This window comes from Choloepus didactylus, chromosome 2 (assembly GCF_015220235.1).
Source record: "Choloepus didactylus isolate mChoDid1 chromosome 2, mChoDid1.pri, whole genome shotgun sequence".
Lineage (NCBI taxonomy): Eukaryota > Metazoa > Chordata > Mammalia > Pilosa > Megalonychidae > Choloepus > Choloepus didactylus.
The window spans coordinates 216317235-216329544 of NC_051308.1; the positions used below are offsets into that span (position 1 = coordinate 216317235).

General features: G+C 40.3%; 1 protein-coding gene across 4 annotated transcripts in view; it reads left to right on the plus strand.

Moving 5' to 3' along the window:
• The window catches only part of CSMD2 (CUB and Sushi multiple domains 2), a 646653-nt gene that overhangs the window by 572805 nt on the left and 61538 nt on the right, over positions 1 to 12310 (plus strand). For all 4 annotated transcript variants that reach the window (XM_037827786.1, XM_037827788.1, XM_037827789.1 and 1 more), the window contains one exon: positions 10034 to 10207. In XM_037827786.1, coding sequence (XP_037683714.1) covers positions 10034 to 10207 — 174 coding nt within the window. The remainder of the gene's footprint in view (positions 1 to 10033; positions 10208 to 12310) is intronic.

Consider the following 12310-nt stretch of genomic DNA (forward strand, 5'->3'; position numbering starts at 1 on the left):
TACACGGGCTTCTCTCTTCTTCTCTGGCTTAAGTTAGCTGGAGGTTTTTGTTTATTTTACTCATTTTTTCAAAGATGTATTCGTTGCATCAATCATTTTTTAGTTTTCTATCTCATTAATTAGTGCTTTCAACTTTTATTATTTCCTTCCTTGTGATTTATTTTGGTTCACTTTCTTTTCTTTTTCTAGCTTTTGAGCTGGGAATTTAATTCATTTATTTTCATTCTTTCATTTTTATTCATTTTGATCAGTGCAAATGTTTAAGGCTGAGTCACTGCTTTAAGATATAATGTTTGTATTATTTTTTAGAAATTCTGTAATTTTGTTATGAATTTCCCCTTTCAATCAGGAATCTTTTAATAGAGGTATCTGAAAAAATTTCAAAGTTGAAGAACCTTTTTTGTTTTCATTTTGGTATTCATTTCTATTTTATTTCATTGTACATAATATTTCTACCTCATGGAATTTACTGATGCTTTCTTTGTGACCTAGTATGTAATCAATTGTTATGAATGTTTCATGTGCACTTGAGAGGATAGGATATTAGGATATAAAAATCTTAATTCATAAGATCTATCTTATTGATTATTGTTGATGCCTCTTGTATTCTTACTTATTTTCTTTTCACTTGACCTGTTTTGTTCTAAGAGATGTGTTAAGGTTTACTATTATTAGTGAGCATCTATCTGTTTTTCCTCACATCTCCTGTAGTTTCTGCTACAGGAAGGTAGTTGCTGTATTATGTGGTGCCTAGGTATTCATAACCATTATATCTACATTGTGAATTGTGGTTTTTACCCTTTAACAGTGTTCTTTGTCACTTTTAATCTTTTTTGTCTCAAATTCTACTTGGTCTAATATTACTTAGGATTGCAACCCCAACTTTCAACCTTTTTCCATTTGCATGGTGTACATTTGCCCTTTCATTTATTTTAGCCTTTCTGAACCACTAAAATTAGGTGTTCCACTTGTATACGGCATATAGTTGGTTCTTGCCTTATAAGCCAATTTGAAAATATTTTTATTTTGATGAGTTAAATTCATTCACACCTGTTCATGTGACTGATATGTTTAGTCTCAATTTTATCATGTTTTATGTGATTATTATGTGTAAATATTGTATTTCTGAATTTCTTTCTCTGCATTAATATGGGTTTTTTGCTGTTTTCATTTCTTTTGTTATTTAGGGAAGTTTATATTTTTTGCTGTTGTTTACTTTCGTATTTACAGCATTTTAATGCCATTCGCTCCCTATTTTCTTATTTAACCTTTCATTACATGATTTACCAATTTTTAACAGAATCCTTTACCTTTTATCTATTGTCTATTCAATAATCAATGAGATTTTCTGCTCTCCTTTTTACCTCTCTTCTTCTCCCATTTTTAGTAGCATTATTTCTACTTTGTCCCAGAACATAAAACATTTTATAGCATTTATATATTATTATTCCCCCTTTTCCCCATATTTATTTTATTCCTAGATCTACAGTTAAATATATTAAAATTTCATCAATGCTGTTGAAGACTTCCCAGTTATTTCTTAGTTGAATAAAGCTTAAACTCCAATAGATTCTCAAGAAGGCCTCATTTTTACAATATTTTCCAAGTTCTTATATATTTAAAACTGTTTTTCTGTACTTTAAAACTTGAAGGATAGTTGGATTGGATATAAAATCTTTGATTAGTTTCTTTCTTTGAGTTTCTTAGAAATGTTCCTCCATTATTATTTTATTTTGCATATTACTCTTAAGGAATTCTATTATTAGTTTAATTCTATTGTTCATATGGGTTATTGGTAGTTCTTTTCTGGAGGTCCTGATGATTTCTTTCCCTTTAAAACCTAATATTTTTACTAGGATATGTCTCAGAATTGACTGTTCCAAAACAATTGTCCCAGGTATTTTGTGGTCCTTTGAGTATGTAGAGTCAGGTAATCTTTTGCTTCTGGAGCATTTTCTTGATTGTAATTTTAAATACTTCTTCTACTACTTTTTTTCTTTGTTTTCATCTTCATGGGCTCCAATTATGTGTATGTTGCATCTTCTTTGTCATCTTCTATTTCAGCCTCTTCTTCTTTGATCATTTTTATTTCTCCATCTCATTTTAAGTCTCTTTATTGTTTATTTGGCTTTTTTCAATACCCCTTATTAAATTATAATTTGAGAATATTTTCCATTGGGCCTCTTATAATTTAGTTTTCACTTCTGAGATGGTTTTCTCTTTTTCTTTAATTTCTTTCATGTGTTTAATCAATTATCCTTTCATTTCTTCCCATTTCCTATCCATTTCTATTTTTAGTTTTTGATTTGCTTATTCTCAGGGTGATTTTTTATATCCCTAAATGCTTATTTGAAAAAATTTAATTCAGTTTAGACTGTTGTTACAGTTTTCTTTTGTTGGCTGTTTGTTTTTATTTTTGTAGGGACATTTTCATCAGCTGAGATATGTTGATTATTTTCTGTTTTCTTCTTATAGCATCTTTCTATAGATTTAAACTGATGGTTTTTAGTCACTTTTGTGGATTTAGGGTGATTTACAAGAGCACTTTTTTCTGTCAGAGTAGCATTGTCCAGTTGTTTTTTAATAGGTTTTTTGTTTTTGAAGGGAGGAGTTATGTATCCTCCCATTTTTTGTTTCTATATTGTCTTGCAGGACCCTAAAATCTGCATACACACACCCCTTTGCATTTTTTTCCCTTAGGCACCCAATCTCCAGAAGTGTCTATATCTATCTGTGTTTCTCTGTGTATGTTTTTCTTTCTATCTTTCCTTCTGTTTCAGTTTGCTAAAGCTGCCAGAATGTAATATACCAGAAATGGGTTGGCTTTTTCTATGGGGATTTATTAGGCTGCAAATACACAGTTCTAAGGCCATGAAAATTAAGGCTTCAGGAGGTAGATACCTTCTCTGAGGAAAAGTTCCTGGCATCTGGGATTCCTCTGTCACAAGGGAAGGCACATGGTGACATCTGCTGGCCCTTCTTCTCCTGGGTTCTGGTTTCAAAATGTCTCTCTCATTTCTCTGGGTCCTTCTTGCTTCTCCTGGGGTTTTTTCTTTCTTAGCTTCTCTAAGCTCTCTCAAAAATGTCGCTGTCTTTTATCCTCTTACAAAGGACTCCAACAAGAGGATTAAGATCCTCCTTGAATGGGTGGGGTCACATCTCCATGGAAACAACCTAATCAAAAGGTCCCACCCACAGGACTGACAGCTTGACATGCTGAGCCCTCTGTCCTGGGGCTTGCCCCTATGAAGCTTGTTACTGCAAAGAAGAGGCTAAACATACTTATAATTGTGCCTAAGAGTCTCCCCCAAGTGCTTCTTTGTTGCTCAGATGTGGCCCTCTCTCTAACTGAGCCACCTCAGCAGGTGATCTCACTGCCCTCCCCCCTACATGGGACCTGACTCCCGGGGTGTAAATCTCCCTGGCAACACAGGACATGACTCCCGGGGATGAATCTGGTCCTGGCATCATAGGATTGAGAACATCTTCTTGACCAAAAGGGAGATGCAAAATGAAACGAAATAAAGCTTCAGTGGCTGAGATATTTCAAATGGAGTTGAGAGGTCACTCTGGTGGACATTCTTACACACTATATAGATAACACTTTTTAGGTTTTAATATATTGGAATACTAGAAGTAAATACCTGAAACTACCAAACTCCAACCCAGTAGCCTTGACTCTTGAAGACGATTGTGTAACAATGTAGATTCCAAGGGGTAAGAGCGTGATTGTGAAGACCTTGTGGATTGCACTCCCTTTATATCCTTTGTATGGATGGATGAGTACATAAATGGGGACAAAAACTAAATGAAAAATAGGGTGAGATGGGGGGATGATTTGGGTGTTCTTTTTTATTTTTATTTTTTATTCTTATTCTGGTTCTTTCTGGTATAAAGAAAATGTTCAAAAATAGATTGGGGTGATGAATGCACGACTGATTGTACACCATGGATGATTGTATGGTATGTGAATATATCTCAATAAAACTGAATTTTAAAAAAAAGGTCCCACCCACAATAGGTCTGCCCCCACAAGAATGAATTAAAAGAACACAGTCTTTTCTGGGGTATATAAAAACCAAACCAGCACACCTTCCTTCTTTCTTTTTAGCTTTTATTCTATTTTCTCTTTATCTCCTTCTTTATCTCTCTTTCTTTTTTTATTTTCCTCCAGAAACAATGGGGGAGGACTACACAGACTTTTAAGTCCCTTTTCTGTGATTAGTGCACTGATATACCAGAAGTCTTTTTCAATATTTTCATATTTAAGGTGGACTTTCTCTTTCTCCTAGTGATTTTAAATCAATCTTAGAAATTTCACCTGATTTTCTCTTTCCTTTTCTGTACAGATTTTCTAGAAACTCCTGCTCTCCATAATGGCTTGTAGCAGGAGATAGCTCTGCCTGGGTTTAGTGTTTAATTTTTTGCTTATTATTATTTAAAGTTTGTAGTATTCTATGTCTACTAGTTATGTCTACTATGTCCTGAATTTTCTATAGTTTTGTTTATTTTTTATTTAGATGGCTACTCTTACCTTCAGCTGCCTGGAAATAATTTGAAAACTTCTTCACTTTTCAAAGTTCCCTCAAGTGAGCCTTTATATAAAGTGCATGTTTTTGCTCTTAACTTTTGAAAGACAGGTTTTAGTTCCTAATTTTTCTTCTTAGTTTGGTTTTTCATTTATGGGATAGGGCAATAAACTAATGAGACTTACTCAATAAGCTATACATGAAAATTAGTATTCATAACCTCTTAAGCATTAGGTTTATGGAAAATAAGACCTATCTATAGTCAGTCATTCTTCCTGATGTGTCTAAACAAAACATACTTGGTTTCAAAAAAGAGTGATGCAAATTCACATGCCTCTACGAAATTCACACATAGTTTGTGTAAAGAGATTTGGATTCTAAATAATAGGGAATGTTGGGGCCTGGAAGTAAATGGAGAATGTCTTCTGGCCTAAAGATGTTCGAATTTAGACATGGTCTGTATTAAAAGTAGTCAAGCATTCAGGCCTTGGACCTAGATTTCCTGGGTTCATATCTCAGCTCTGTGTGATGTATGTATGATTATATGACTTTAGACATGTTAATTTACCTCTCTAGGTTTCAATTACCTCATCCATAAAAAGCAGATATCTCAAAGACTATTGTGAGGATTAAATAAGTTAATACATTTAAAATGCTAAAACAATGCCTGCTATAGATGTTAAGCAGCTGCTGCTACTGTGTTGTTGCTGTGATGATAATGCTGGTGATGATGATGACGACAACGATGACAATGATGTTACCACCCTGTCACATCACAGAATCCAGGATCTCTTGTCCCAAGCCCCACTCTCTCCTGGAGAACAGAGATTTGGCAGATATCTGGAGGAAGGAAAGTGTTTTCATTTCCTCGCTACTAAAACAAACATCATGTAGTTTGTTGGCTTAAACAACAGGAATTTGTTGAGGCTAAAAGTCCAAAATGGAGGCATCAGCAAGGCAATGCCTTCTCCCCTAAAACTTTGGCATATGGGTCTTTGGCATCTTCTCCTTTCTCTTCCAGGTTCTATTGACTTCCAGATTCTTACTCTTCCCATGGCTTCTCCTTTTGTGTCCAATTTCCTTTGCTTATAAGGACTTTGGTCATATTGGATTAAGAGCCACCCTCATTCGGTTTGTGCACACCTTAACCACTAACGTCTTCAAAGGTCTTGTTTACAAGTGGATTCACGCTCACAGGGCCAAAGGTTAAGACCTAAACATATCTTTTGTGGGGGACATGACTCAGTCCCCAACAGAAGGCAAGGGTGGAAGGAACAAGTATTTGTAAGTGCTCATTCTGTGCTAGACACTTTGTTTGCTGCCATCACATACAAATTCAAAGTTTCCAACATCAACTGAACTCTCCAAACTTTCCAATTATCCTTCTACATTTACCCATTTAGCCCTTTCCCATTCCCCATGCAGCTAATATTCAATTCCATCTCAATTCTGAAGCCAATACTGTGCCACCTCTACCTGTATTCTCACAAATAGCTAAAGCAAATAATGAAGATGACCTAAAATCAAGTAGCTGCATTCCAGGCTCAAATGAGCCACTTAGAAGCCACTTAGAAGCAAGTCACCACACATCCTACTGATGATTCCAATAGATGCTTTTCCATCTTCAACTTACTTGACCTATCTGGGGTATCTGACTGTATTAGTCAGGGTTCTCTAGTGAAATGGAATCAACAGGAGATATCTGTAAACATGAGATTTTATGAAAGTGTCTCACACAACTGTGGGGATGCGTGAGTGCACATTCCGTAGGGCAGAACACATGAGTCCAAATTCCTAGGGTAGGCAGTGAGCTGGCAGCTCCAGCGAAGGTCTTCAATGAATTCCCCAGGATAGGCTGGCTAGCTAAAGAAGAGAAATTCTGTAGGGTAGGCTGCAAGCTGCCACTCCGATGAGGGTCTTCAATGAATTTCCCAGGAGACACTAGCTGGCTGAAGAAGAAGTGAAGGTTCTCTCTCTTCTCCCTTAAGTCTTCAACTGATTGGATTAAATCAGCTGATTAAATCGTCTCATTGCTGAAGACACTCCCTTCATTGTTGTAATCAGCCACAGGTACAATCAATTGACTGATGATTTAATAAACCAGCCTGGTTTATTAACCAGCCGCAATGTTCTTGCAGTAATAGGCCAGTGCTTGCTTGACTAGACACACGGACACCATCACTTAGCCAAGTTGACAAATGAACCTTAACCATCACACTGACGTTGTGTGAGCCTCTCCCCTTGGCTTTTGTAACACTGCCCTCTCCTGTTGAGCTTCATTTTACTACTTCTCTGACCATTCAGTTTCCTTCACAGGCCTTTTTGTCTACCTGTCCTTCAAAAGGTGATATTCCCAAAGGTTTCAATTCTTAGCTCTCTTCTTCTCTCACTTTATATGAGTGGTTTTTAACCTTTAAGAGGAAGATTATGACCCTTTGCAAATCTGGTGAAAGCTGTGGACCCTCCCAAGTTAATTGAGTATGCCAAATATTTTGTATATGATTCCAGTGGGTTCACAGATCCTCTAAAGAACATCTGTGGAGTTACTAAAGGCTATCCATGGGATTGAGGCTGAGACTCTATGCTCTACTCTGTGTTCTTGGAATGATCTGACTATCTCATGCTGATTCTCCTAGCTCTAAACCAGAACCACATTTTCAGACCTCCATATGGATGTTTCAATAGATCCAAACCCTCTTCCTCCTCTTCCTGTATTCCCCATCACAAAGAAGGACACCACTGTCTCTCCAATTGTGCCTTTTACTTCCCCTTGATCTTCAACTCTGGCATGTACAGCATCACTGATCCTATAGATTTTGCCTCCCATCTCTCCATCCCATAGCCACCACTGTGTCACTCCTGACTACCACAACAATCTGTCTGAAACTCATCTTGCTCTCTCCTATCAGTTCTCTGAACTCATCACACAAAGAACTCTTTAGCACATAAATTGAATCATGCCATTCCCCTAGTTACAAAATTTTCAGTCCCCTCCTCCCCATAGCTTTCAAAATAAATTCCAAATCCCTTAGTATGGCTTTAAAGCCCCTTTGTGATATGAACTCTGCCTCTCTTCTTGCATTATTACTTACCACTCCCCCTTGCATTTTTCAGTCCAGTGTCACTGACCCACCTACAGCGCACAGAGTCTCCTGTTGTTATGAGTCTGTATGTGCATTTGCCTGTCCTTGAAATGGGTTTTATCTCCTCTCTCCCACTTGCCTCACTGGCCTGGCAAAATCCTACTAATCCTTAAGACCCATTCAGGTGTCATGTCACAGCCTCTGGGAAACTGTCCTTTAACCCACTTTCTCCCCAAAGGAGGGTAAATTCCCACCTCTGTGCTGTCCTCTGTCTCCACCCCAGCCTGATCTATTGTAATAGTTTGCTTCCTTGCCTGCTCTCACTGTGATGTGAACTCTCTGAGGCCAGGGACCATATCATATTCTTTCTTGTGTATCATCAATGCACAGCAAGAGTGCCTAGCATATAGGGAAACGTAAAGGTAAGAATCTATCCTCAAAGCACCCCTGTAAACTGCATAGCAAAATCCCTACTTTACTGGATACAGAAACAGGCTCAAAGTGAATTGTCCTTGGACACAAAGCCCGGAAGGGGCAGAGCTGAATGCTGGCCTCCATAGCCGGTTCTCATCTCACCATGCCAGGCTGCTTTGACCCCGTGTGGCCCACTAAAATGTCTCCTGCTCAGCACAGCTCTGTCCGCTAGTCAGAGGTGCTACTGTTGGGATTTGCAAAAGAGAACTGGCCAAGACAGACACCAGAGTCGGCCTCAGCAAAGAGTGGGTCCTACCGGAACTTGCTTCCCCACCCCATCCACACCATTTGGGTTTTGGATGGGGGTATCATGGATCCAAGTGTTGAGCTAAGAACATCCCTTGTGTCCCTCATCCTCTCACAACCAAAATCCAAAAGCCAAGGGAGAATCCTGGAAAAACCATCAGATGGGGGTTCAATCCAAGGAGACTCAGATACCAGACAAGTACTAAATGGAACCCAGGACAATGACCAAAGCAGAATCCCAGGCATCCATCCATTCACTCACTCACTCACTCACTCACTCATTTGCTCATTCATTCAGCAGATATTTTTCAAGCACCCTGTATGTCAGGCACTGGTACAAACACCAAGGATGCCACAGTGAACAAAACAAAGCCCCTGCCCTCAAGGAGCTTACATTCTACTGGAGATAAGCAATAAACAAATAAAGAAGTACATGTATAGTGGGTCAGTTTATGACAGTGCTATGGAGAAAAGTAGAGTAGGGCAAGGGGGCTGGGTAATGCTGAGGAGATATTATATGAGGTAGTAAGGGAAGGCCTCACTGATGAAATAACATTTGAGGGGAGAACTGAGGACATGCAGGCAGAAGCCAATCTAAGGGAACAACGTTCTAGCCAGAGAGGAAAGCAAGTGCAGAGGCTGTGGGGCAGGAACTTGGTTGAAATATTCAAGAAAGACCAAAAAGGCCAATGTAACTGAATGGAGTGAACTGCATTACTGTCAGGAAGAGGGGAAAGCTGGAACAGAAAGATAGACATGAATGTTCTGGGATCAGGCCTGCAAGCACCGGGTTTCTTCCTTGCCCATGTTTGAACAAATTACAAAATAAAACAGAGTGGTAGGTGGAGGACAAAAAAAAATCACGTTTATTACAAATAAGGGCCAAGTTGGAAAATGGCTCTTAATATGAGGGCCAAATGGGGCCTGCTAAATGAATCCAAGAATGGGGGAGATCCACCCACCCAACCAGACTCAACACTGCACTGGGGCATCCCGACACTGTGAGGAGAGCCTGCCTCTCGAGGAATGGTGGAGAGCACGTGCTGTCTGCAGGCAGTGAGGTCCTGAGAGGAAGAAGCAGAGCTGAGCCTTCACGCTGGATCATTCTTCCCCAATTGTACATATCGTTCACTCCACATTTCCTGGGGCAGAGTAACTAAAGGAGCAGAGAGAGGCCAGGAATTGCACTGATGCAGTTCCCTTCATGTGGAAAGAATGGGGGTGGGAGCTGCTCTCCTAACAGCAACTCTTGTTCCCCACAGTTTGCCTGGGTCACTGCTCTAGCAAAGTGACTGAACTCTCTGCTGCAGGCTTGGTTAGTATTGATTCTGGTTCTGTCAAGACTGGGCCAGGAGCTAGGATAGGTCTGAATCAGCTGATGGGTTGTCATCAGCACATCTAGCTATGAAGGATGCAAATGGAGAGCTAACGGAATCAGAGGCAGGAGTGACTACCCAGACCATAGAGAACTACAACCCAGGCCTAATGCCCTCTGAGAAGTCATAGAGATCATAGAAGAGTTAGAATGAAAGTAAAAAGCAGACATCATAGAATGATATCTCCTAGGTTGTCCAAAAGACTAAAGTAAGACTTAGGGCTGAACTTCCCTGATGTGCATGAGAAATACCAGGTTAGAAGACGATAAACTTTATGGGGTATGACATAACAGAAGGGCTCACCTGTCTTCTGTTTTGGTTACAGCAATCACCTGTGGACACCCGGGCAACCCTGTAAATGGCCTCACTCAGGGCAACCAGTTTAACCTCAACGACATGGTCAAGTTTGTTTGCAACCCTGGGTTTGTGGCTGAGGGGGCTGCCAGTTCCCAGTGCCTAGCCAGTGGTCAGTGGAGCAACATGCTGCCCAGCTGCAGAAGTGAGTCATCTTCCTCTCCTGCTCCACCCTCCCTGCCCTGTCCCTGAACCTCTGCCATCTGTGATTCTGTAACCCAGGAGCAGAAGCCAGTGAATTCATTCCTGGCATCCTTTTAACTCGGGGGGAAGACTCGTGACAGAGATAGGTCATAAATGGGGAACTTTTTCAACCCCATAGCTAGATGCATCCTTGTAAAACTTCATCATGTCTTATACAAGGAAATGAAGTAAAATTTATTTTCATCTTTAAAAATAGAAATGGAAAACAGTCTTCTGTTTATATTACATAGAGCAAACAATCTGTCATTATAATACAAAGCTCCATTCTTGATGGAAGCCAAAAAAAAAAAAAAAAAAAAAAACAGAAGAGTTAGAATGGAAATAAAAAGCAGAGAAAATCTATGGTTTGGAATGAAAGGGGAGGCTAAATGCACAGAGAGGAAACTCAAGAGGCAGACTGGTTGGAGGATATTCCAGGCCCATCTGGATTATTTAGAAAATAGTCTCTAAAGCTTTGAAAGGCTTTTCTCAGCAGTATAGCTCGAGTGAGTCTGTGTGCACCTTACTGATGATGACTTGGCAAGCTAAATGACATTTGAGTGGAGAGTTCGATTCGGGTTGAAGGTACCCAGCCCTGACCTGGGGGCTGTTTAAGTCTTCATAGGTAGGAGGGCCGAGATTCTCTGGGACGATGGTGCTTCACTACAATGTTTAGAGCTGTGCAATGTATGACTGATAATAAAGGGCTAAAATTTTCAAATAATTTTTTTAATAAATAAAGATACTTTCACAACCAATACTAAAATAACATCCCTCTCTTAACATTTCAAGATGCTATTTTGAGCGAGCGAAGTTCCCAGAGAACTCAACAAGAATTGCCATTAACATTGTGTTGTGACTTACTTCTGTCCTCTATTGAGGCAGAAAAAGTTGAGAACTGCTGTTTTGGAATGTCATTATCCCATGTCCTGCCTTCTCCTCAAAGTCTGTGTTCCATTTGCCATTCTCACCCTGTCCTAGTACCTCCCCCGTATTATGTGCTCAAGGGTAGGTCTAGGAATCAGAAGGCTGGGTTGAAATCCTTAGAAATCATGGCCCCAGTCCCGCTTCCCACCAGCCCACTCTCTGCCCTGACAGAGTGATCTGCCTGAAATGCAGTCCCTGTTTAACAAGACCTCCCATGGCATTTGGAGTACCATTACTCTTCTCCACTGGCCCATAGGACCTGGCCCAGCTCCCTACCTGCCTCATCCTCTGTGCTCCCTCCAACCCCGGCCCTGCTTCACTCAGGTCCCCGGCCACACTGACCCTTTTCCATTTCCTCATACGTGCCAAGCCTCCTCTCACCCAGGACCCTCCCACACGCCATTTCCTCAGATGTGTTCTTCTTTGTCCCCCTCACACCTCCTCTTTGGGTGACTTTTACTCAGCAGTCAAGAGTCAGCCTAAATGCCACTTCTTCTAGGAAGCCTTTCCTGCTCCCCTCTGCGCTGGGTTAGATGCCCGGCTTTGCACCTCCCAAGCACTCTCTGCTGCTCCATCAGAGCACTTATCAAACAGGGTCTCTGCTTGTCCGTCCGTCTCTTCTCTATAGACCAGTGGTTCTCAACCAGGAACGAGTTTGCCCACCTCCACCCCCACCCCCACCAAGGGGCAAAGTCAACTGGAGGGTTGCTCTTGGCATCTAGTGGGTAGAGGCCAGGGTTGCTGCTAAACATCCTACTGTGCACAGGACAGACCCCACAACAAAGAATTATCTGGCTTGAGATGTCGATTGTGCCCAAATAGGGAAACCCTGCTCTAGACTGTAAATTCTGTGGTATCCTGCCTGCACAGCACGATGCCTGGACCACAGCATATCTTGATAAGTATTGTGAATGAACAAACGCTATTTATATGTTTTGTGGTCCCTACCTCTCTGATCTTCAGTTTCCTCAGCTACCAAAGAAATATAAAAATACCTTCCTTACCTATCTACCACAGTGAAGATGAGGTTCAGGTAAGAGAGTGGATGTTAAAATGTTTTGAAAGCAAAAGCCACACATCATGGGCTTTAATACTGTCACTATTCTAAAATCTCACCCTGATTTTGAGTTAAGCTGCT